The following is a 27,289-nucleotide window of genomic DNA, read 5'->3' on the forward strand; positions in this document are numbered from 1 at the left end:
TTGGGGGATGAGTTTAATTTTAAAAGGACATGTAAAGCCTACATTACAGTATAAGTTGGGCATATCTTCCCCACCCAAGCCACATCATCTGTACTTCATACAGCCCCTCCATTTGACAGCGCCATCACATTTTCCTAAAACAAATAGCAGCTTTCACCAGGCGGCCATTTTCCCTCTGACACATCATCAGTAAATTGAGACATGTATGCTGTAAAGTTCATGCAATGCAGGTTTATAAAAGCACAACATACTTTGATAATAAGTTCTGGTGGGGTTGAGCACTGTAATGGTTAAGCTGAGCTCAAGAGAGGTGCAGTTCGGGAAGCTTAGTCGCCCCAAAGAAGAGGAGATTTGTCGCCGGGCGACTAATCTCCCAGAATCTGAGCGTGTACCCTGACCCTTACTGTTTGCCATTTAACACCCAAAGTGGCTGTTATCTAAAGATTTCAAAGATTTCAAAGAGGCTGTTCACTGATTAAACTGATTTTTGGAAGGGGTTTACATTTTCTTTTAACTCAAAAAAGTGGTGAAAACTGTTTTAGTTTGAGAAATACTGCTCTAATCCTATGTAACATGACCTGCCCTACCACATTGCTGGAGGTTTATATTATTAGATGGCAGCAGTGTCCAAAATTATTTACTGTAGGCCCATCAAATTACAAGGAAATTCCAGTTTAAAAGCCTACTCTTTGTTTACGTTCACATGGTGCATATATAATTATCGTGTTCTGCCTCTTTCAGATATTACGCTTAAAATGCTATTTGGTCTTAACTTTTAGTTACAATTCAAACGATAAGAAAATGAATGTGTAGCTAGATTGTTTGAATTTCAGCCCATTTTCTATTAAATCTTCTAGTCTGCCATTTTGCCCAGTGTCATATATTATATTGTAATTATATTCTTGCAGACTGTGGAGCAAAGTATTAATATCAGAGAAAATTCCTATCTGCCATCTTCCATGGTGTGTTCTGCCATCAACACTGAGGTAAAATGTGGTTAGAAGTCATCAGCTTTCCTGTATCTATGTTTAGATATTCAATTCTAATAATTGTATTGTGGTGACCAGATTGCTTCAGTTGTTATAAGATTTTCATGTTTAATATAGAGAACGTATCTGTATTGAATATCATTTATCTGTGATCTGTTGTACACAAGAGATTTATGGTTTGTGCCAGGGGGCCTATCGGCTCCCAGTGGGAGAAGTCCGGACCAAGCAGGAAGCTTCGGGTTAAAAGTCCAAGTTCAGCAGTATCCAAAGGGGTCAGACGAAAGCGTAGTCAAATTCAGGCAAAGGTTCCAAATGCAGGCAGCAAGAATCAGAATCAGGGTCAAGGCAGAAGTCAGGAATCCAGGAAACAGCAATTTAGGGAACCCAGGAACACAAGTCAGCAATTCCTATAATTGGGCATGGAACCCTTGACCCGGAAGCTCTTTTTTTTTTAAATTTTTGTGCGTCACGTGACATCATCATGCCGGTATCGCCCACCTGGTTCATGGGCGCCACCATCTTGGATGTGGCGGAGACGGGAGCTCCATCAGCCACTCCTGACAGTTTGAAAGCAACATCTTCCTGGGGTGTCCAGGACCTACCCGCTACCACCTCAGGGGCCCTGCCAGAGTTTCCCTCCAAAGACCATACCTGACGTGGCATCCCTTTTCCCTCCCTTGCCCTGCACAAGCGCATACCTTTTACCTCTCTCCTCAGGTTGGTTTTTGCAGCAAGCCTCCGGTAGTGGGCAACTACCACTTTTGAGACAGGGGTGACTTTATAGAAATTAGGTCCCTCTGATTTTTCAAGTCCTCATAGTTGCTATTTAAACCACTTAAAAGGGAGAGCTATGGACCTATATCTTAAAAACTCTTGCATGTATTAGTTTGACACCAAATCACAGATATGTAAATTATAAAAACTTTGTGTAAATGTAGATGAGTCCTTTAAATGAGGAATCAGTAACATTTTCTAACAAATGGAGAAAAAAAATAATGGTATATTTACTTTATGTGTTTTATTATATGTGAACCACAATTTCTCTTTAGGGAAAAGACATGGATTATGACCTCGTTGGGAAGAAATTTACATCTTGGAATCAGTTTTGTGAATATTTTGACCTCCTATGTGAAAAGAAAAAAACATGTTATAAAGTTAGCAGTGCAATTTACTTTGAAAACACAGATAAGAGGGCTGAGATCTACAAATTTCAAAATATTCGACTTGGATGTTGGCCATTGCCAGATGCGATGGAAAAAGACACAGACACGCAAAGGTACGATTTTGCAGGAAAATCATAAATTGAGATTTCTGCTCAAAGTATAATGCTAGTGAAGCTGTAATGGGGAAAATCATGATAGTATAAATGTTCAAATTTAATCTAAATACAGGTTTGGTTCAAATTTTAGCAAATTTTAGTGATATACCTACTAGAATGCCTGAATTGTCACTTACAATATTTGTGTCCCTTAAAAAGTAGGATATGGGAACATACAAATTTTTTGATGGGTAGACATTTTAAAAACTACACTGCTAAAAGTTCCAAATATTTAAAAGTTCAAATTATAGAAAAAGTTGAAACTTTAGTTAAAGGAGGTGATTTTCTAAGAATTTTAAACTCCACAGAGGATTTCTGGATAGTTAAATTGAATATAAATGAGCCTCTAGGTCTCAATTCTAGATAGGATATTTAATATATAATTTGATATGCATTACTAATCAATTTCCATTTATTCGCCCATATTTATTTATGTATCTTTTTTTGGATAGCTAGTAGTAAATTCCAGTTATCAATTTTGTCTTTCCCTAAAACTAACTGGTAGGTTTGATTCAATGACCTTCTGAATTAATCATTTTCATAAATATATATTTTTATATTTAGATTATTTCATTGAGGGTCTCATTTTCCTGTTTTGATTTTAATTTACTAAGGTTTTCTATTTTGTATGCATTTTAATTATTAAAATGTACGGTAGATGGCGCTGTTATCTAGTGAATAAAAGAATGATAGACTGTCATCTTGTTTAGCCTATGATTAAGGGGTGTTCCAGGGAATGCGTTAGGTGTCCATTGCACTTCAGCCACCTGGTTCTTTTTAAATGACTAAATAAATAGTAGTTTTTACTTTATGAGGAAGGTGTGCCATTTAATTTTTTCAGTTTTTATTAAAAATATGATATCAATTTGAGTTGTAGTAAATATCCCCCCCCCCTTAATATAATGATATATAAATATGGCCTGAAAAGAAAAGCATAGAATAGTGTGTGAATGGTTCTTTCAGAATATGACCAAATTCATTCTCTATGATACTTCCTCCATGATCTGTACAGAAGAGATGATCACCTGAACCAGTATTTTGACATTTAAAATGCACATTTAAGGGGGTTATTTACTAAACCCTGAATGCAAATATCACAAAAAATTTGTGATTTTTTTTTTTATAAAATCTGACTTTTAAAAAATCAAGTTTTTTTGGAATTTATTAAACCCCAAGGATGGAAAAGTCTGAATTAGAACATCCGGCATCTCAGACCTGTCGAGGTTGCATATTAGTCAATGGGAGAAGTCCCATTGATTTTTTGATATGCGATGGGTTTCGTGCAATACCCTGAAGTTTTCAGCGTTTTCGGGCAAAATGGGGAAAAATCTGAAAAAATTGTGAAAATCTGATTATTTTTTTCCCGCAAAGCAAATTTTCGGGAAAATCTAATAATAAATAAGCGTAAAAACCTGAGCGGATTTGATCAGATTTTGTAGCAGAAAATATTGAGGTCAATTCGGACTTTGATAAATAACCCCTTAAGTATCACTGTTACCAAGCAGGAACTCCTTCATTGCCCATACTTCTGAAGCTTCTCAATTTAGGAAATGACGGCAAAAGTCTATGACATAAAGGGAACACTTCTAGACTAGAATCTAGACTTCGGTGGTATATTGCTCTCATCTGTGTACCCTCAATGGAGGTCAGCAGCTGAAGGTCAAAATTAAATAGACCCACACACGCATATAACTCAAGGGCATAGCTACAAGGTTCCTGAAGCTCTCTAGTACCTATAGAATGGGACACTAGTGAACACTATGAACCATTCCTAAAATGTACAAAAGGATGAAATGGATACACATGACAAAATTTAGTGTACCATAACATTTCCAAGAGGTTAGTTAGGATTGGAACTGTCAGCAAAATGCATCATTGTATACTACTGGTACTGAAGATTTTTAAGAGCTCTGAGAGTTCATGATTACTGCTTAAATCCCAGTAGAACATCACAAATCTGTGAATTGATGAGATAAAAGGGGTTAATAGCTCATTTCCTATAATTGCTGCAACTCTAAATCTCTTGATTACAAGAAACAACCCTAATTTGTTGTAGATGTCATTTTATTTAGATTTCCGTCAAATTCTTAAATCATTTTCATCTGAAACTTTTCAGTGAATTATTTATACTTCTTTTCACAGTAATACAGAATGCAGCCATTTGTCTTGTCCAGCTTCTCTGTTTTTACAATTTTGTAATGAAGAAAACTGCCTGGTGGTGATGGACGCACAAATGGATCACAATCACAATACAGACATCCAAAGATTTGCAGAGTTTTTCAACCTCTGCAGCCTTTCCTCCTACACGCGCTTCTTAGCCCTGGCCAGTAACTTGGCTCAGAAATTCATTACTCTGCAGGACTTAAAGGATTTGTTAACCTGGAAGAAAATACTAGAGAGTTCAATTTTGGATCTTCTTCACTCACTAAGGACACTTTTGTATAAGGATCCGTTGGCCAAAGTGATTGTACGATTTACACCAGATGTTATGGAAATAAATGAGGTGTTTTTTATGACTTCCCAAATGGGTTCCTTATTACAGAAATCTCCACCTGTCATCTTTATTTCCAAGCCCTTGATTTTTACTGATAACTATGAACTATATACAGCAATGTGCGAGGATAATGAGAACATGAGTAGAGTTTGTGCCTATTTTTGCACCCAAAAAGGGAATCCAGCCCCATTCTGTAGCATGGTACAGTCTATTCTTCAGAGCATTCCCGAGATGAAGATAAATTCTATGCTGCTGCAATCAGATATTAAAGAGATGAATTCAGTGCGTGATATTGTACCTTCTTGCTCTGTGCATATTAGTCCAGCATATGTGCTTGAGGTTCTACATCAACATTTGAAAGAAGACGATCCTTCAAATGAGGAGAAGGTAAAAGGCTTGCTGTGTAATTTAATCAAAAGTAACTCCTCTGAACTTTACTCCACCTACTTTACAGATCTTAAAAAATTGTCTTCAGATAATTTTCTTCAATACTTTCTCCAAAACTGGAACTGTTGCAAGGAAGACTGGTGTCATGCCATGAAAGAAGATCATTTCCTAGAGTGTGCATCCAGGCAGGAAGATGAGGTGAAGCCCATAGTGATCAGTAAAGTTTCACTGGGAGCTTTCATCCAAGCTGTTGTAAAGGTGGTAGGGAACAGTGATGACTATGCGGCTGTTGAAGATGATGATTATAAAAACTATGATGAAGGACCTGTGCTAATGGAAATTTCAGATGCTTATGCTGAAAAGGTAATAGTCCAAAATAATTCTTTCATGTTGTAGGTACATTTTAATAAGTAACAGTGTGGTTGTTGATCTAGGAAGAACGATTTAAAGCTGTTTGCAGTACAGTTTGGTCCATAATCCCAACACGCCACCCTCCCATTGTTTTTGTCATGAGCATGCCTTGTTCAACATCTGCAATGCAGCTACCACACAGTCTATGCATTATATACATATACTTGGATATTTTCTTGCTTAGGATTTAGGCATGAACCATAAACAGCAGTGAAAAGGTGTCGAATTATAACCACTTGTCATAACTGTAAATAGACACCCAGTATGGGTTTGAATTTTTAAATGCTGTTTTGAAGGAATAATTATGTCAGACATCACTTATAACTGTAATTGGAAATATTTACTTATACTTATAACAAAGAATTGTACATTGGAAGAAAAGTAGGAAATCGTTTTTAGTGATTTTGAAACTTTATAATTAGGGAAAGACATGTTTCTGGGATTCTGCACCCTGGACCTGTCACCCAGACATAAAGAACACATCCCCCCGTTCTCTTAACCATTTAATTGTGTAGCCAGGGCATGGGGATGGACATCAGGTCCCCCTGTTCTGGTGCACAAACAAGATTCTGAGATGATGCAAGGCTTGTCTTAAGAACAGTGTCCACAAAATGGCTCCTGCCTGCTTGCTATAATTATGAATTCCCAGACTGAAGGAAACAAAATTCAAATATACAGTGTAATTAAAGTAAATTTTGCTTGACTAATGTGATAAAATAGGATTTGGAATATTTTTTTTTGGCTGACGGGTCCCCTATAAATGGGCGCATACAAAGGGGCAAATTTACTAAGCGGTGAAAAATCGCCAGCGACGGCTTCGCAGGCAGCGCAACAGTTCGCCAGGCAAAAATTTGCTCAGACAGCGCTAATTCATTAACATGCAAAGTTGTGTCCAGGGCAACGAACGCTGGCGAAGTTGCACTAGCGTTAATTCGGCACGCAGAGCTTAGTTGCGCTAGCGTTGGCTAATTTGTATACAGCGGGAAGTTAAAGTTGAATGGATGTATATGTTGCAGCAAATACATTACATTAAACAAGCCCAGGGAAGCTTCATAAAAGTTGTTATAATGCCCTACACATGAGCCCAGTGTATAGTTTATGTTCCATATGTTAGGAAATGTAGGAGGGTAGCCGGTTACCAAAAAAAAAGTATGCTCTTTTGTAGCCTATCACCCTGAAAAAAGGAAAAGACGCCAGGATTTTTTTGGGACTTATAAAATGTTTTGAGGAAGTCCTATCTACTCTATTGCACTTTGCCTGGTCTGAGATGGCGAAGGCAAGTCTGGCTGCAAGAGGTAACGTTCTGTAAAATCCGCATCTTAGTGAATTTTGCGTAGTTACGTCCCTTCGCCAGAGCGCAACTTTGCCTGGTGATTGAGTGTCAGTCTCTTTCTCTAGCAAAGTTACGTCCCCACCCATTAGTAAATCAGCGAATTACCAAAATGACGTTGCGCTGGCGATTTTTTCGCCAGCGTTAGTCACTTCGCCCTTTAGTAAATTTGCCCAAAAGTGTTGTCAAGCAAGTGATGTCTTAGTGAAAACGGCTGAAACCCAACACATAACCAATAATGATTAATAATTAACCAATAAATAGAAACTTTTGCAAAAGTAGGCTATTATATCTTTAATGAAGATAGTGTTTTTTAATTATAATACTCCTTCATGGAGGTGGGTCATTTTAAAAGAATTGTATTAACTGCTTTGGCCTTACTTAGATTTTTACATAGATACAATTATACAAATTTGTAGTAAAGCAAATCATTCAATTTGAAAGTAAAGGAAACAGACCAGGAACAGGCAGTACTTTAGTCTGCAAACACCCTTTATTGGTGTATTTTCACTCACGACATGTTTCGGGACCCAGTCTCTTTTGGGACTGGGTCCCGAAACATGTCGTGAGTGAAAATACACCAATAAAGGGTGTTTGCAGACTAAAGTACTGCCTGTTCCTGGTCTGTTTCCTTTACTTTCAAATTGAATGCTTATCACATGATGGATGGTGTGTGTTGAAACAGCAGGTCTATACATATCTGATTTGGTTCGCTCATCTTGTTCTGAATAGTAAAGCAAATCAAAATAGTTTGTATAGTTTTCTCATAAAACTGCTATTTTAGGGCATTTTAAGAAATATTGCAGCTTGACGGTGTCGGACTGTCCCACTTGGATACCAGGAAAACTCCCCGTGGGCCCAGGAGTCAGTAGGCCCTTATGCTTCTAAACATTTAGCCTATTTCATGGTCATTCACTATTTATTTATGGAAAACAAATGCTTAATAATGGAAGAATATAGTAAGTAGATATAAAAGACTAGGAGAATAAAGAGGTAGAGGGAGGAGATGAGGAATAATAGTTTGGAAAGTTGACCCACTGTCTAATGTTTTCTGGTGGGCCAACAGTCTAAGGTTTTTTGGTGGGCACCTAGCATCCCAGTCCGATACTGCAGCTTGGTATGGTGGTGGAACATGGAAATTTGGTACACCACTTCACCACCAGAAGCAGTTTTCGGGGGAACTTTAGTCTGTCTTCAGTTTCCTTTACAAGAGAGTGATTTTTATTATCAACCATAGAAAGGAAATATTATTAGCAAATACACATTATTTTTATGTAAATAATGAAGAATGTACAGAGATGTTATAGAGAGAGAGAAAGAGGTGTTTTATATATATATATATATATATATATATATATATATATATATATATATATATATATATATATTGGACTTTTAAGTTAAAGGGGAACTTCGGCTTCCAAACCAAAATTTGAAAGAGATTTGATAGATTGATAGATTTCAAGAGGCCCGCATAACACAGAAACCCCTAATATATCTATTACAGTTACCTGTTTCTTCAAAAAGTATGAATAAATGCCATTTTCTGTGCTGAAATCCAGCTGTTTAACAGTTCTTCCCTTTCTGCATCATTTGAAATCCTGGCAGGGAAGGAGGGACTAAACACTGATGTTGTAACAACTTCTCCACATCTTACAGACAGCATGCACGAACTACATAACCCACAATGCATTGCACTTGTGCAGGGAATTGTGGGGTTTGGAGGATGCAGGCTAAGGACAGATTGCTGTTGATACAAAGTAACAGTAGTCAGCCAGCTCAGCAAAGTAGTCAGACAGATCAGCAGGAGAACAGGGGCTAGGCTTCGGGAATTGTTTCAAACCATCAAAAATCATGAAAAGTCTGCATATTTTTTAATGGATGTATATTGCAAAGTTGCTTGAAATTAGGTTTACTTTTGAAAAAGCTTAAGTTATGTTTGTGTGGAGTTCCCCTTTAAATTAATAAATGACTAAAAGGGCATCTAGTTTTACTTCCCCTATAGTTATGCCAATGATATTAGGGTTATGTAACTTCCTACAGCACTCAGAACTCAATTGGCAATCCACATTGAATTGCCAATAGAGTATAAAGTATTAGGCTGAATGAAAGTCCCCCTGACAGAATGATTACCTATCTGACTTGAAAAAGGCCAAAGATCATTGCCTGCAAGGAAAAAATGGGGTCCTGGAATCAACATCTGCATCAGTGCAGACATAAGTTATATAAATAGTAGGGATGCACCGAATGGTTCGGGATTCAGCCAGGATTTGGCCTTTTTCAGCAGGATTCAGAGGTTTTCCCCTTCCAACCCCTAATTTGCATATGCAAATTAGGGTTCGGTATTCGGCCGAGTCTTTCGCAAAGGATTCCGGGGTTCGGCCGAATCCAAAATTGTGGATTCGGTGCATCCCTAATTAATAGACATTCCTGCAGCAAATGGAATTTTAAATACCAACCAAAAACCGTGTTTTTGGAATTGCACAATGTTGCACTTAATAAATTAGCTCCATTTTTGCCTTAAGGTTGAAGGCATTATGTTGAAAGGTTGCTATAGTCAGAAACCCCATTATCCAATCAGCACATTTCCATAAAAAAACTAATAACGGACAGAAATTTAAACATATGTTAAAGAAAATGGAGTAGCATACGTAATTGAGGCCACTTACTTTTATACAATTACTTTACTTATTTACACACGTATGTACTAAATACTGCATATTTGCCTGAAAGTGCACATTCTATTTAACCATGTACTAGTCACCAATATAGGCAATAGGCAAGACAGGGTACATTGCTAATTACTAAATAAAACCATTACATTTGCATCACTGCTGCTTTTTGATAACGGTCCATTGAAGTATTTAAAATTGACTCTGTGCAGCAGTTCTGTTGTGGAGCTAGCACAAATCTTGGGGTACAGGACTGTTATTTTTTTAGGGATGCACCGAATCCACTTTTTTGGATTCGGCCGAACCCCCGAATCCTTCACAAAAGATTCGGCCGAATACCGAACCGAATCCGAACCCTAATTTGCATATGCAAATTAGGGGTGGGAATGGGAAAACATTTTATACTTCCTTGTTTTCTGACAAAAAGTCACGCAATTTCCCTCCCGCCCCTAATTTGCATATGCAAATTCGGATTCGGTTCGGCCAGGCAGAAGGATTCGGCCGAATCCTGCTGAAAAAGCCGGAATCCTGGCCGAATCCCGAACCGAATCCTGGATTCGGTGCATCCCTATTATTTTTACACAAACCTTTCTGTCATTAAAACATCACAACTCTTAGAAATGATTTTACAGTTGGAATGCATGAAGTGATTAAACGCCATCTTATGTGTACTATCTACTTTGTTTTAGCTAACCGTTAAGTCTTCTGATCTCAATGGCATGATTTTCGAAAGCTGGAATGAGTTCAGTGAGTTTTTTGATTCCTGGTGTGAAGAAACAAAAACCCTGTTTAAGATAACAAGTGTTATTCACTTGGAAAATGTGTCAGAGGATGATGCGAAGCGCCTGAGATACCAGCTGGTTCAGTTCTTGTGCAAGGGAACTGGTGGATGGCCTCAACAGAGAGATACTTTAAGGTAATGCCTGGCATAGTATGTTCATACTGCATTTTTTTTTACTTTACTGCTTTTTTAGCTTTATAGATGTCTTTGAAAACTGACCTCATGCCTGCCACCAGTTCACTAAGCCAGCACTAAAGAAGCATGCTCCTAACAAAATCGAAGCCAATAAAACCATGCTAGGTGACCTAGTTGTCCAAGCTTATGCCCCATATTAGTACCTACTAAAGCTTGCTATAAATAGTTTCATCTGCTTTCTTTAGGGCGAGTAGACTATTTTTGCCCTTCAGGGAGCGATGGAAATCATTTTAGCTATCTTCAAGGCACAAAAGTCATTATTTTTTCCTTTGGAAACGTGCTTTAGATATGATGATTGCATACATTCAAAACTATTGTAAATTAGCTACTTAAACTATAACCATAGGTTAATGATACTAAAGAAATACATTTACCATATGTTTTACCTTATTTTATTCATAGTATTAGTTCTTATCCTCTAACACAGGCGTCCCCAACCTTTTTTTTACCTGGTGAGCCACATTCAAATGTAGCAACACAAGCATGAAAAAAGTTACCAGTGGTTCCAAATAAGGGCTGCGTTTGGCTATATGGTAGCCTCTATGTGGACTGGAAGCCTACAGGCCATAAACCTATTTTTATACAACCAAATCTTGCCTCCAAGCCTGGAATTCAAAAATTAGCACCTGCCTGGAGGCCACTGGGAGCAACATCCAAGGGGTTAGGGAGCAACATGTGTCTCACGAGCCACTGGTTGGTGATCAGTGCTCTAACAAACATTAATGTAAGAAATCAGTATTTTATCACAAAAACACCATATTTGGAATAAGCTAACTGAAAAGCTTGTGTTGATAGTATAAAATAAAAAAGTAATGGAATAAGGTAATTGCAAACTTTGCAAAGTGCAATTTTGGCTGCAATGCTCCATGTTTTGTTCCTCATGATTCAACGTTTTCCCCATGATTTCAGTGTAACTGTGGTTGACCTCAATGCAGTGTCCAATGTGTTCAAATGTGTGATTTTGGAAAATGCCAAATTTATAGTAAAGTTTTGTCACGCTCACCATCCTGGGTTGAGAATAACCAACACAATAATTCTGGTTTGTGGCTGCTAAATGAACCAACATGGCTTTTGTGAGCACTTCACCAATATTTACTTATGTTTTTTTTTTATGTATTTCTACCAGCACAGCCCATTCATCTTGCCCTGTTTTCCTTACTGTGAAGCATATGGCAGAGAAGAATTGCCTAGTGACTAGCCATTCACAGCATGTGCATAATCATACAATTGATCCAGAAGAATTTAGTGCTTGCTTCAAGTACTGTCGACTCTCATCATGGCCCCGGTTTGCGTCACTGACAAGCAGTTTTGGAAACGGTTTTGTCACTCAACAGCATCTTAAGGATATCCTGAACTGGAGTATGTTCCTGGAGAATGATACTCAGGATCTACTCAAAGAACTTGACTTTTTGTTCTTAGAAGATCCCAAAGTTAAGCTGAAGTTATCATTTTGTTCAGAAACGCTGTCCCTGGAGAGCGTGTTTATCATGGTATCACATTCACAACATTTACTGGAAGCATTCTCGTCCCTTCTCTTTTTGGGCCAGTCGCTAACTCTTAATGAGAAGTTTGACCTGTACACAGTGCTATGTGAAGATGACAGCAGTAATGGCAGAGAAGTTGCATACTTGATCACAAGGAAAGAATGTGCAGCTCCCGTCGTGTCTATTGTGATTTCTCTCATGCAAAGCATTCCTCAAATAAAAGAAAGACTTGAAGGTATGGTACTCCAGACAGATCTGACCCAGCTTGATTTTATTCAGGATCTTCTACCTTCCTGCTGTGTGCGTATGAGCCAAACACATGCTCTAGATACATTATGCTACCAGATGAGGATGGAAGACCCAGCCACAGAAGAGGAGCTAAAGCAAATAATTTATAATTTAGTTCATTCCCAAACATCCATGCTTTACAACATATACTTTAAAGAGTTGGAAAGGACGGCTACTGAACATTTTTTCCAGTACTTTCTCAATACATGGCACATACGTAAGGAGGATTGGGTTGAAAGCTGGGGCCACAGGATGAAGGATGGGAATTTCATTGAGTTTACAGCCTGGCATGCAAATGAGCTACGTTCAATGTTAAGCTTTCCTAGTTCGCTGGCATCATGCACTGCAGTCTTGCTAGAAATGATACGGACTTCTAGGGAATATACAGCACAGACCTACAGCCCCCCTGATATTGGTAATAAAGAGGTAAGTAGATGTAAGCATACAAATGCAACATCAAACCATTTCTTAAGATTTGCTGTATGTGTGTATATATATATATGTGTGTGTGTGTGACACTGTTAGAATATTATTAATATATTGTGGCACCTGTAGAGATATGGATATACAGTATATTCTTATAGCTTTCGTACATATGAAATCTCTCATTCCGTAATACCTGTAGTTAACTGCATGAATTATCTTACAGAAGACTGCCAACCTGTGTTGGCATCTCTCGCTGCTTTCCTTTCTCTAGGTGATATTTCCAGTAGAAATTTCTACATACCATATGGCTGCATTATTAGTGAATCTTATGGCTCATTTATAAACATAGGTACTACAGAGGACCAGCGCAGTTGCCCAAAGCAAACAATCGGCAATTTGTTTTCATAAGTCTACTAATGGAAAATTAAAGCAAAGATCTCATTGGTTAAAATAGGTGGTTGCATTGGTGCAATTTAGTAATCTTAGTAAATTAACCCCCTGTGTTGTAAGCCCCCTCCCATGTTTCCATACCTTATTTATCTAGGGGGATTCAAACACAATATACACAGTGCATATACATAAAAAGTATCTATTAAATGCTGGATCTTTGGCTGTTAAGATATTTTATATCTGTGGCAGTGTTATTGACTGCCTAGTAAGTCCTGCTTTTTTTTTCCTTTTTCTTTTAATTTCACTATACATATTAATTTCTCCTATGAATAATGAAGAGACTTTACACATGCAGTGTATGTCTAGGCGAGACACTGCAGAAAACAACAGTGTTTCAATTAATAAATAAAGCATTTTAAATATTAAATGATATTCTCCTTTTAAAGGGGACCCGTCACCCAAACAAAATTATCCAAATCCTACTTTATCATGTTAGTCAAGCAAAATGAACTTTAATTACACTGTATAAATTATTTGAATATTGTTTCCTTCAATCTGGGAACTCATAATTATAGCAAGCAGACAGGAGCCATTTTGTGGACACTGTTATTAAGACAAGCCTTGTATCATCTCAAAATCTTGTTTGTGCACCAGGTGGACAGGGACCCAATGTCCTGGTTACACAATTAAATGGTAAGAGAGCTGGGGGAATGTAGGCAGAGCAGTGACATTTAGGAAGTGCTGAATGGAAAGTGAAAGTAATTGCTTGCCCCGCCTCTATGCCTAGGCATAGAGGCGGGGTAGGCAATATTTGATTGACAGCTGATATTTTTAAATGAGTTTACAACAGCTATGAATGCTTTAATTAAAAAAAAGAAATTGGATTTCATATTTAATTTAAGAAGGACTTTTATTATAAAGATTTTTATGTCTGGGTGACAGGTCCACTTTAACTTCTAATGCAGCATATGAGGATTTGACCTGCAGGTATGGGATCCATTATCTGGAAACCCGTTATTCAGAAAACTCAGAATAATGGGAAGGCCATCTCCCATAGACTCCATTATAAACAAATAACTCAATTTTTTAAAATGATTTCCTTTTTCTCTGTAATAATAAAACAGTACCTTGTACTTGATCCAAACTAAGATATAATTAAAGGGGACCCGTCACCCAAAAAAATTATTTCAAATCCTATTTTATCATGTTAGTCAAGCAAAATGAACTTTAATTACACTATATAAATTATTTGAATCTTGTTTCCATCAGTCTGGGACTCATAATTATAACAAGCAGGCAGGAGCCATTTTGTGGACACTGTTATTAAGACAAGCCTTGTATCATCTCAGAATCTTGTTTGTGCACCAGAATGGGGGACCCAATGTCCATCCCCATGTCCTGGCTACACAATTAAATGGTTAAGAGAACTGGGGGAATGTAGGGAGAGCAGTGACATCTAGGAAGTGCTGAATGGAAAGTGAAAGTAATTGCTTGCCCCTCCTCTATGCCTAGGCATAGAGAAGGGGCAGACAATATTTGATTGACAGCTGAGATTTTTAAATGAGTTTTCAACAGCTATGAATGCTTTAATAAAAAAAAGAAATTGGATTTCATATTTAATTTGAAAAGGACTTGTATTATACAGATTTTTAAGTCTGGGGGACGGGTCCACTTTAATCCTTATTGGAAGCAAAACCAGTTTATTGGGTTTATTTAACATTTACATGACTAAAGGTAGACTAAAGGTATGGAGATCCAAATTACAGAAATATACATTATCCGCAAAACCCCAGGTCCAGAGCATTCTGGATAACAGGTCCCATACCTGTTATAATAATCCTACTGGGTTTATTTTGTGTTTTATGTTTTATATTAAACTTCTAGTATCTCTCTCCACTCAGCTGGACCCTAGCTGCCAGATAGTTGCTGAAACTCCAGGCTAGACAGCTCCTGAACAATAGCCTTTAATCTTAGCAGTATGCCATCAAGTACTAGATGTTGAGAACAGTGGCTTTGTTATAAATGTTCCTCTATGTCACAAAAACTCAAGTATCAGTCAGGATGCTTACCTGTGTGCAGTAGTGGTTGAGGCAAATTCTAAAACAGGAACTCATTACTGATGCATGATACAGCTAGGGGCAGATTTATCAAAGGTTGAGGTGAATTTTTGATTGAAATTCGCCATTTGCCATCTAAAACCTGCCGAATTGCAGTTTTAGCCTATGGGGTCCCCCTGGAACCTATTTGGAGTAAATTTAAAATCGAATTTTTTTTGGGAAAAACTTTGAATCAAATGCGTTATTTCTTCGATTTGTATGATTCAAATTCGGCCAAATACGGACCTATTCGATTGAAAACGGACCTATTTGACCAAAAAAAACTTAATCTTAATCGCTTAATTTCGGTAATTTAATTTAATTTAATTTTTGAATTTCGAAGTTTTTTCAATTTGAAATTCGACCCTTGATAAATATGCCCCCTAGTGTTTGGTCAATCCTACAAAGCACAATTCCATTACACTCAGGGTTTTAAAGAAATATATTGATTAGCTAATGAACAAATTGATCATAAAATCATAAAAATGTATTATAAATGTATTATTCCATCTCTTTTAATTCAAGATGTCTGAAAGTCACATGAATGGGATTAATAACAGTTTCTCACAAAGCTCTGAAAGTTCCAAACTGTCAACATCTATTTTAGAAGACATCTCAAATTCCATCCTCAGAGATGAGGTAAGTTACAGCTCTTACTTACAATCTTTACTTGGCCTAGCCTAGTTATTGAGCCTTACCATTTCCATAAAAAGTGCAGAAAAAATACAAATATCCCTAAAACATCTGAATGGCTAAAAAAAAGTCCACTAGGATCAGCGCAGCTCCCATTGACTTCTATGGGACCTTGACTGCTTTAAAGGAATTTTTCAGTGTAAAAATAAAAACTGTGTTAGCCAAAAATGTAATGTATAAAGGCTGGAGTGACTGGATGTGTAACATAATAGCCAGAACACTAATTCCGGCTTTTAAGCTCTCTTTGTTTCCACTGTTACCAGGCAGTAACCAATCAGTGATTTGAGGGGGGGGCCACATGGGTCATATCTGTTGCTTTTGAATCTGAGCTGAATGCTGAGGATCAATTGCAAACTCACTGACCAGTTATGTCCCATGTTGTCCCCTTCAAGTCGCTGACTAGCTCAGAGTTAGAGAGCTGCAAAGCAGGAAGTTGTGTTCTGTTCTGTTACACATCCAGTCACTCCAGCCTTTATACATTACATTTTTGCCTAACTAACTATATTAATAATATTTTTTATTTTGCACAGCCTATCTATTTTCTATAATAGTTTTTATTTTTACACTGAGCTGTTCCTTTAAATTTTACACTTAACACTTAAAAAATCTCGAATTAATAAGGGGGAATGTAAATAAAAATCGCAAGCGATGTTTAAAATGGCGTTTTTTGCGAATGTTTAGCACTGCTCACAATGTACGATCATTCGCTGGCAAATATTACATCGCAAAGGTTAGTGTTAGAGTTAAAGGAGAAGGAAACCCCCTGGGCGCAAAAACCCTCCCCTGTGTTGCTCCCCCTCCCCCCTGGCCTACCTGTCCCGCTGGGCAAATGCCCCTAACTTGTTACTTACCCCTCTGCGCAGGTCCAGTCTACGGAGTTCACCGACGCCATCTTCTTCCAAGCGATCTTCTTCCTGCTTTGACCAGCGTTTTTGGCGCATGCGCAGTAGGAGCATTTCGCCAGTACGGATCTACTGCGCATGCGCCAAAAGTCACAAAGTGAAATCGGAAAACTTCGTGACTTTTGGCGCATGCGAGTAGATCCGTACTGGCGAAATGCTCCTACTGCGCCTGTCAAAGCAGGAAGAAGATCGTGTGGAAGAAGATGGCATCTGTGAACTCCGTGGGGGTTTCCTTCTCCTTTAACAGCTGCTCTGCAGTTTTGTTAAATATTTTGTCGCAAAATACACTTTGAAATTTTATTACATACACTGTAAATGTTCTCAAAAGCCATTTAGTCTCAAACTTTGCGAGAAAGTCATTGAGGTCTGTAATCGGTCAAAAAAATGCAAACAAGGTCGCTAACATTGACAATTGTCTGTGCGAACGTATTTTCCGATAACAAAATATATTAAATTCCACAGTAGAGTTTTAGAGAAATGTTTTTTAAAAACTCTAAATTTTAGTAAGTAAATAGGCCCCTTAGTCTTTAGGTTATGGTGGATTTAATGTGGCTGCTCAACCTGCCAAGATCCATTCAAACCAATGGGCAATACTTTTGTTTGAATGAAATTCTTTCTGTTGCTCCAATTACTCGAGAATTCCAGATACACCGAGATTTTCCAATTTGCATTAACATTAAAGTCAATCTAACAATGTGAGAAAACTGTTCTTGCGTGTTCTCATTTTTTGCTGAAATAAATAGAATAGTTTCTGATCACAGCATCAAACTCAAAAATCAGCGTTTACTCATGGCGATGCAACCCACACTTTTCTGAACAGAAAACTTCACAATATGTTACTTTTTTTTGCCAGAAACCAGCAAACCTGAACATTGTAGAAGGAAAGAAATTCTCAAGCTGGATGGAGTTTCGAACTTTTTTTGACCGATGGTGTGAAAGAAACATGTATCTGTTTAAGATAAGATGTTACAGGCCATTGTCCAGAGCAGACTCAACTACTGGCAAAATGATGGCAGTGCTAAAATACAGCTTTATACATCTGGTGTGCAAGTATTCCATTATAACCCAGTGTTCAGGAAGGGACTACCCTGGGTATGTATGCATTGTATTCTTTTAGCCTGTATCCTGTGATTTAGCTCGCTCCTATTAGAGCATATTCCCCTTCAGTTAGCACACTTCCAAGAGCCACACACAGAAAGTTGTTTTAGTACAAACTAAAAGTGGTCATTATCACTTTTCCTAGTAATAATTCTATTTTCTGTTAGTGTACTTTAAATATTTGTTTATTTCCTATTACTTTGCCCACTGATTTGTGTGTTTCTCTTCTGGTGCATTCACCTACTTTAGTTCTATATACCTTACAACTGTTTTGTCACTGTTTATAAACCCTTAATTAGAGGAAGCAGTAAAAAGAGCAGATATATATATATATATATATATATATATATATATATATATATATATATATATATATATATATATATATATATATATATATATATATATCTTATCCAGAATGCACAGGACCTGGGGTTTTCCGGAGTATTGAGATGAGCTCTTGTTCAGTCTGTAGAGTGATTAAACTGACATACACAAGTAAAACAAACATAAGAGATTTATTGACACTTAGCTGAGGGACCCCTCCATAAAATGGCTCAGCAGCAATTCCAACATAACCAGGCACTCTGAAGTCCAGGCAGAAGTCATAGAGCTTCCCCCCAAATGAAGCTTTATATATGTTTCCCCCACACAGGATATAAGAAGTATATACATTTTAGCAACTAGCATACTATGTATGGTAAAAATAGATCATTACTGCACTTAACATACTATACAGGTATGGGACCTGTTATCCAGAATGCTCGGGACCTGGGGTTTTCCGGATAACGGATCTTTCCGTAATTTGGGTCTTCATGCCTTAAGTCTACTAGAAATTCATTTAAACATGAAATAAACCCAATAGGCTGGTTTTGCCTCCAATAAGGATTAATTATATCTTAGTTGGGATCAAGTACAAGCTACTGTTTTATTATTACAGAGAAAATGTAAATCATTTTTAAAAATTTGGATTATTTGGATAAAATGGAGTCTATGGGAGACAGCAATTCCGTAATTCGGAGCTTTCTGGATATCGGGTTTCCGGATAAGGGATCCTATACCTGTATATGGTTAAAATCAAGCATTAAACAGTGTCACATTCCTTGAATTGCTAAAAGCTCAACGCCATCTTTAAGGTGTTTCTCTATTCTCTCTATCTTCTGCTCTGTGAATCACTAATTTTTCTTTCATCCGGATAAAAGATCTTTCTGTAATTTGGATCTTCATACCTTAAGTCTACTAGAAAATCATGTAAATATTAAATAAACCCAATAGGCTGGTTTCCAATAAGGATTAATTATATCTTAGTTTGGATCATGTACAATGTACTGATTTACTATGACAGAGAAAAAGGAAATCACCTTTAAAAATTTTGAATATTTGGATAAAATGGAGCCTATGGGAGACAGCCTTTCAAGGTAATTCGGAGCTTTCTGGATAATGGGTTTCTGGATAATGGATCTCATATATATATATATATATATATATATATATATATATATATATATATATATATATATATATATAATTATATATAAAGTAAACATAGACACCAGCATAATGACATATACTGTAGCATGTGTGCCATTTTCAGATGCAGGGATCTGTAAAATAAATACCGGTACATTTGGGTCCTATTTATAATTGCTCAAGCAATCATCAAGGAAATCTGATGTTAGTTTCCGTACTCACGCTGGGATTTAGGGCCAAAAAAGCTTGCCAATCTCAGAAATTTATACTAAACGGGATTTTGTTACAAAGAAATGCTTTCGGTATCAAATATTTCTTCGTAACAAAACCCGTTCGGTAAAAATTACAGAAGTTGCAGAGCTTTTTTGGCCCGAAAGCCAACATGGGTAACAGAAACTCACATCCGGTTTCCTTGATGATTACACGAGCCAACTTGAGCAACCATAAATAGGGCCCTAAACATGACAATAAGGTAGAAATGATAGAATATTTTGCAATAAACAATGCAAGATGTGCCTTCTTAAAAAAACTTTAAAGGGATTGTTCACCTTTAAATTAACTTTTAGTATGATGTAGAGAGTGATATCCTGAGACAATTTGCAATTGGTTTTCTTTTTTTATTATTTGTGGTTTTTGAGTTATTTATCTTTTTACTCAGCAGCTCTCCAGTCTGCAATTTCACGAATCTGGTTGCTGGGTTTCAAATAACCCTAGCAACTGTGCACTTATTTGAATAAGAAACTGGAATATGAATGGGGGAGGCCTGAATAGAAATATGAGTATTAAAAAGTAACAATAACAATACATTTATAGTCTTACAGAGTATATGTTTTTAGATGGGATCAGTGACCCCTATCTGAAAGATGGGAAGAGTCTGAAGAAAAAGGCAAATAATTCAAAAACTATAAAAAAGAAAATATGAAGGCTAATTGAAAAGTGGCCATTCTATAACATAATAAAAGTTAAATTAAAGATGAACTACCCCTTTAAGATACCTATAACTTGGTATACATTGAAATAATAAAATATTAATCAGAAACATTGTTATTGTGCTCTAAATTTGTATAAAAAAATGGCCTATACATTATTAGATCATGTCTGTATTTCTTAAGAAACAGACTAACTGTTATTCTTATCTCTTATTTAGAGAGCTGCCAGCCCTCTGCCAAGCAAATATCATAGTTGAAGCTGGACCACAAAATAACTGTCTGATAGTGACACACGCTCAACTGGATCACAATCATGGAATAGCAGAAGATGAATTTGAAAGTTTATTTCCTAGGTTTATGCTAAGAGCAAAGCCTTTTCTCTTCTTGGAAATGACTAAAGCCATCTCCAAACAGTTTCTTTTGTTCAAGGACTTGCAGGATCTAGTGTGTCAAAGTAGCGACGAGGAAATCTCCTTGAGAGAGCTTCTGGATGAACTGACTCTAATATTTTGTAAAGACCCCAAGGTCAAAATCAAGCTGTTATTTTACCCTGATATTGCAGAAGTAGAAGGGATCTTTCTGATGACCGCTACCATGAAAAATGTACTGCAACGTTTCCCATCTGTGCTCTGCATTGAAAAAACAATGCCAATTAATAATGACTTTTACCTGTACACTGCTGTTTGTGAAGATGCTGACCAAAGAGGTCGAACCTGTGCATACTTCATCACTCGCAAGGAAAGCCAAACTCCCGTCAGATTCATGGTGGTGTCTTTAATGCAAAGCATTTCAGACTTTGTGAAACCCATGATCAAAAGCATCGTGCTGCATGCCACCTTCGAGGAACTTGAGTTGGTGCAGGGTCTCCTTCCAAAAAGAGAAGTGATTATGAGCCAAGCATATGCTCTTCAACTGTTAAATACTAGGATTGAAGAGGAAGAACAATCTGTGCAAGTGAATATTAAGAACATAGTTTGTGACCTTGTTCGTTCAAGCTCTGCTGAGATATACAAGCAAAATCTTAAAGTGCTGAAAGCAGCAGCTAATACTGCTTTTTTAGATTTTTTTCTCAATCATTGGCACATGCACAGAAAAAGATGGGTGGCGTGTACGGGCCTGCCTGAACCACATCGCATTAGGTTTGATAACCACTTCAGAATAAATCTGCAGTCTTTAGAGTCAGTCAATCTAAGTACTTCATTGGCTTGCATTGTTAATGGTCTTCTTAAACTTCAGAGTCTGAAGGCACTGACCTGCACTCTTGATGAAAATAAGATCACTGATTTTTACAAGAAACTATGCCATCCACCTGTCTTAAAGTTGCTACAAGAGGAGATCACCAACACAAAATATGGGCACTATGATATCAGTGAATTCGATGATGGATTTTTACTTAATGATGGTACATGCTCATTTGTAGTGGAAAAATCTCTTTCACAATGCAATTGCTCCATTTTTAAAGAAAGAGGATTACCATGTCGGCATATATTTGCTGCACGCCTCTGGACTGGTGAAACAATGCTGGATGATAAATTAGTACAAGTAGATACAGCTAATATACAAAATTAACTTTATATTTTTTTTTTTTACATTGTAAACCTACTTTCTCTATAACTTTCAGCAGATATTGTAGTTAAGAATTAGATATTGACGTCACGAGCTGGCCTCCAGTCTTGGTATCTGTAAAAGAAAAGCATTAGAACTGAAGAAAGTATAGTAGACTTGTTTAAATACACTATGCAGGGTGTGCCTTCTGAATAAATTATGTTAAGCTATTTCTGACTTAACATATATTGAATTAATCACATCTTACTGTGTCTCATCTGACTTGCTTAAATGACTTTAAGGTAACCGCTAACAGAGACATTATTAAATTACATAAATGTTTTTGTTTTGTTTTTTGTTCAAAAGTGAGTTGTTAACCGTATGCTATAGGATCCCTGTCATACAATGAGTCTCATGTATGAGGCAGGATTTGCATTTAGCCTAGGATAAAAACATTAGATAGAAACCATGTAATTCAGTGTGGCTATTTACTTTGTTGGTTATTTACATTGCATTTGTTATAAACAGTATGTAGAGGGTAGTGCTGTGTGGGCTGGCCCAAAACCCGCGGGTCAGGCTGGTTCGGGCTGACTACCGCAAGAAATCTTCAGGTCGCTGGCTTCTGGCCTGTCAATTTATAGACTGTAGCCTGCCCCACGCCTCGGGAATAGGCCGGGTTAGGGTTAGGAGGGCACAGGTGCGGGGGAAGACTTGACCCATACATCACTAGTAGAGGAGGCTGGTGCATGTTGTTTTTTTACCTATATGCTATTGCATATATCTCTGGGAGCAAAATAAATGTTTATGCTCACATAACTTTGAAAGACTTTTCTAGATGGTTTAATGCACTGCTAACAAAGAGAGACATTTGGCTAGCCAACATTTGAGCCACGGGTAGTCCCAGATGTCTAAAATAACAGGGTATTTTTGAATAGCCACGTAAATGTATCTATGTTTATGATGAGCCATAGATAGATACAGTAGATAGATAGATAAATAGATAGATATGTTAAAGTTTACACTTTTCAGAAGGATATCATTTAAACTTTAAATCATATATTAATCATATATTTTTCAAGGCCTACCCACTTCAGTTTTTTCTTCATTCTACAAGCCTTACCGTGAGCTAGTGTTACTAGTGTCTAGAAGAATGTTCCGTAGGATCATGGAAATCTAGAGCTGAGTTTTACATTCCTAGCTGTAATTCTGTTTTAGCTCCTCACACTAATTTCTTTATATTGCTGTGATATGTATTTTTGTAGCCATACTGCCTTTATTAATTTTTTCCCTGGTTTGTGCTAGCTATCTAAAAAAAAATTGCAAACACTGAAACAGGTAACTATCAATTTTTGATTCCTTCTTTCTAGTATGCATAGACACTTTTTTATTGTCCTCCCATTTGGGTAAGATATTTTGTTCATTAAAAATACAACTGCAAATCATTGCCTGGAGCATATTTAGTTTAAGAGGCCAGAAATGTCCTGGATGGCACACCAAGATAGCTGATCTTCTTCAGCATTAGTTCTGCTTTGTTTTTGAGATGTCAAATCAACCCCTTGCTTCATCTGCATCGAGCTCATTAATTTCCTTCCACAATAGATTTTTTAGCTAGTACAGGTTTCGGATACATTATGTGGAAACCCTTTATCCAGGAAGCTCCAATTTACGGGTCATCTCCTAAAGACTCTGCTATAAAGGAGAACTCAACCCCCCACTAGTAAAAAACCCTACCCAGAACCTTACATAGTTCCCCTTCCCTGCTCCCTTCACATAGGTGATAACACCTATAAGTGCCCCTAATCCTTTACTCGCCTATAGGTGCAGGGTAAGAGCAGAGGAGCCATCTTCTGGCTCTTTGATATTCTTTGCGTCCTCTTCCTTCCCTTTGGCAATTTCCGTCACTTTTGGCGCATGCGCAGTTGCTATGAACTGAAAGACTGCTCCAACTGCGCATGCACCAATATGATGCTCAGTTCAATGGATGGCCACACTTCAGACATGGTATTAGACATGGTATTATTTCACCGCCCTTTCCTATATAGATACAGCCAGCATTGTATAAAATATTTGATATTTTGGTTTCTTAATGAAAGGTTTTAGGTTATAAAATCAATTCAGGAAAAACAGAATTTATAAATGTTTCTGGGTTTGTTTCTAAATCTGTGTTAAAAAAATAAACCTAAAGAAGCCCAAGGATTGTTTAGTGTATTTAGGCTTGACAATTCCCGCTGATTTGAAGTTATATCATTTAAATTTTTCATCTGCTATTAAATTTATTTCTCAATGTAAAAAATGGAAAGATGCACCTTTAAATTTAAGGGGGAGGAACATTTTCTTCAAGACGCTTATATTTCCTTAATTAATTTACCCCTTAATTAATCTCCCATTGTTGCTAAGGCATTCATATATCAAAGCTTTAAATTCAGCTTTGTCATCCTTTTTATGGCGATCTATTAAATCAAAGATTGCCTTGACCAAGTTACAATTTCACCCATCAAAAGGTGGTTTAAATGTACCTAATTTCCGAAAATGTAATATAGCCTCATTGTTATGTTATGGAATGGATATATGGAGGGTTTAGGTATACTAATCCAGAAACGGAATCTTGGCATCCTTCATTTGGTCATATTTTATCGATTCTTCGTAAGAAGTGGTGTGATATTCTCAACTATTTCAAAAGTTTCTTTTTAAGAACCATGACATAGACCGTTGTATTGCACCTTTCACTTCGGTTCAAAATTTAAAGGATTTTGTTTATCCAGTTCCTTCCTCTTTACTTGGGTTTAAGAACAATATTCCAACTTTGCTAAAAGAAGTATTGGATCTAGATAAAGGCAAGCTTTTTTCTTGGGAAGTGTTAGAAAATAAATTTAACATTTCTGACAAGTAGAGCGTTTTATATTTTCAAATGAAAGAACATCTACGGTTATATTTTAATGCTAGCTCATTAGCTCTTGCGAGTAATGACTTGACTCAATTGATTAATAAGCTTATAAAACTTTCCTTTTTGAAATAAAGTCAATTTTATATCTAGTAACTTTCTAAATTTTCTTTTAAAAATGGACAACCCTTTACAGCTTTCTGCTAGTTGCTGTTCAAAGTTCCTGGATTATTCTATTGTATCAGTCCAGTTTCTTAAATCTCTTAAGAGTTACAATACTAGGTTGGGAGCTGAGAACTGGAGACTGCAACATTTAGGGGGTTATTTATAAGCTCCGAATACCATGAAATTTTATAAAATCTTTTTAAAAAAATCACGATTTTTTCAGAATTTATTAAACGCCGAGGGCTAAAAAGCCTGAATATAAAAACACGGCATCTCAAACTTGTCGAGGTTGCATAAAAGTCAATGGGAACAGTCGGGGGTTTCGGGCAATTTCACGATGTTTCCGGAGCTTTCGGGGAAAATTCACGAAAAAATCGTGAAAATTTGAGCTTTTCCCGCAAAGGTAATTTTCGGGAAAATGTAATAAAAAATAAGCGTTAAAAACCCGAGCAGGTTAGATCGGAGTTTGTTGCAGTATTGAGATAAATTCGGACCTTGATAAATAACCCCCTTTAGGTTAATACATAAGGGTTATGGTTACTGTTATAAATAAGTTGATAGTAATAATAGCTCTTATTGCCCAAAATGTGAGGGTGAGAATGTGGACATGTTTCTTTACTTTTGGTCCTGGCCTTTAATCTCTCAATTATGGGAGAAACTGGAGAGGTTTTTCTTTCTTAGGCTAAGGCCACACTAGGCGATAGCGCGGCGATTTGACTCGCGGCGACTTTTCGCCGCGACTTTAAGCCGCAATCGCTGTGGAAACTTTTGCGCTGGCGTCTATGGGGAATCGCGTAAAATCGCCAGCGTAAAAACACACGCGGCGATCTTTTTTCTATTGTCGCTCGAAATCGCCTAGCGAGGCGATTTCGAGCGACAATAGAAAAAAGATCGCCGCGTGTGTTTTTACGCTGGCGATTCCCCATAGACGCCAGCGCAAAAGTTTCCACAGCGATTGCGGCTTAAAAGTCGCCGCGAGTCAAATCGCCGCGCTATCGCCTAGTGTGGCCTTAGCCTTAACCTAGAGAGAAAAATCAAATTATATCCAATGTTTGCTTTGTTAGATTTAATTGAGGGTGATAGTGTTTTTGACAACTCAGCCTTGAAATTAGAGAAGGAGATTTTGAATTTATTACACCTTTTCATGAATGCTACGAGGAAACTTATATCTCTTTATTGGATACAGAAGGAAGTCCCTACCTTAAAGGAAGTTCTTGTTTCTCTAAGCCAGTTATGCTTTCAGGAAGCTTTTAAAATTTTGAGAAAGGAAAGTCATCCTATTCTTTTTATTGCCTATGATCCAGATATCTAGATTCCTTTGATAAACCAAAGAAGAAATTGCTGACTAAATTGAGATTCGTAAGGTCATCTGAACAAGAGGATTGAAATATTTCATGAAAATTATCTAATTATTTCCCATTTAATATTATAAGTGCTTTAATGCTTTTATTTCAAGTATTTTTTTCTTTGCTCTAATGTAATTTTTAGTTTGTTCAGATTTATTTTCATAATTTAAATTGGGTCTTTATTGCTCCAAGTTTTTTTTTTTTTTGTATATTTCTACATTCAATATTTTGGAATTTTGGTTATGTACTGCTCCAGTATTGACTTATTTATGAAACATAATAAACAATAAATATAATACAGCCGGCAGATTAAAGTTCTAATGATAACAAGGTACAGGTATGGGAGCTATTATCAAGAATGCTTGGGATCTGGGATTTTTCCATAATTTGGATCTCCATGCCTTACGTTTGCTAAAAAAATAACTTAACATTAAATAAACCCAATAGGCTTGTTTTGCCTCTAATAGTGGTTAATTAAATCTTAGCATCCAGTACAAGGTTGTGTTATTGTTACAGTGAAAAGGAAGTCATTTTTAAAAATTTGATTAAATGGAGCCTATGGGAGATGGCCTTCCCATAATTCCCATAATTCTGAGCTTTCTGGATAAAAGGGTTTCCCGATAATGGATCCTAAATGTTTCCAAATAGAAAAAGAGTATATATTAAATTTAGCAGTGAATGGTTTATATTTTCATTATTATTATTTCATTATTATTATAATTAAATGTAACATCTGCAGCATGGGATCTATAGTTTTAAGAGGGTTATGTAGGGGGCAATTTGAGAACATTTGCAGTGTTTTTCCCCCACATTTTTTAACTCGGGTACCTTGAAAGGAGTTTTACATGAAACTGTTTGCAGCTAACAAGTGACACTGTTGGTGAAGTTATTTTTAACAGAATATATGTAAAATATTTAAGGGTTCATTTACTTACCACACTGGGGTTCTTCTTGGCTAGGGATGTCGCGGACTGTTCGCCCGCGAACATCGACTGTTCG

At 36.9% G+C, this 27,289-nt stretch overlaps 1 protein-coding gene across 5 annotated transcripts in view; it reads left to right on the plus strand.

Annotated features, from left to right (window-relative positions):
- zswim9.L (zinc finger SWIM-type containing 9 L homeolog) overlaps positions 1–22,240 on the plus strand; it is a 57,935-nt gene extending 35,695 nt beyond the window's left edge. For 4 of the 5 annotated variants that reach the window (XM_018226178.2, XM_018226182.2, XM_018226180.2 and 1 more), the window contains exons 11-18: positions 909–986; positions 2,039–2,265; positions 4,450–5,551; positions 10,291–10,517; positions 11,704–12,775; positions 15,787–15,900; positions 17,710–17,948; positions 20,572–22,240. In XM_018226178.2, coding sequence (XP_018081667.1) covers positions 909–986; positions 2,039–2,265; positions 4,450–5,551; positions 10,291–10,517; positions 11,704–12,775; positions 15,787–15,900; positions 17,710–17,948; positions 20,572–21,922 — 4,410 coding nt within the window. In that variant the 3' untranslated portion in view covers positions 21,923–22,240. The remainder of the gene's footprint in view (positions 1–908; positions 987–2,038; positions 2,266–4,449; positions 5,552–10,290; positions 10,518–11,703; positions 12,776–15,786; positions 15,901–17,709; positions 17,949–20,571) is intronic. The other variant, XM_041569457.1, reaches the window with a different exon arrangement.
- Positions 22,241–27,289: the final 5,049 nt, after the last annotated feature.

The sequence above is a fragment of the Xenopus laevis genome, chromosome 7L (genome assembly GCF_017654675.1).
Source record: "Xenopus laevis strain J_2021 chromosome 7L, Xenopus_laevis_v10.1, whole genome shotgun sequence".
NCBI classification, from domain to species: domain Eukaryota; kingdom Metazoa; phylum Chordata; class Amphibia; order Anura; family Pipidae; genus Xenopus; species Xenopus laevis.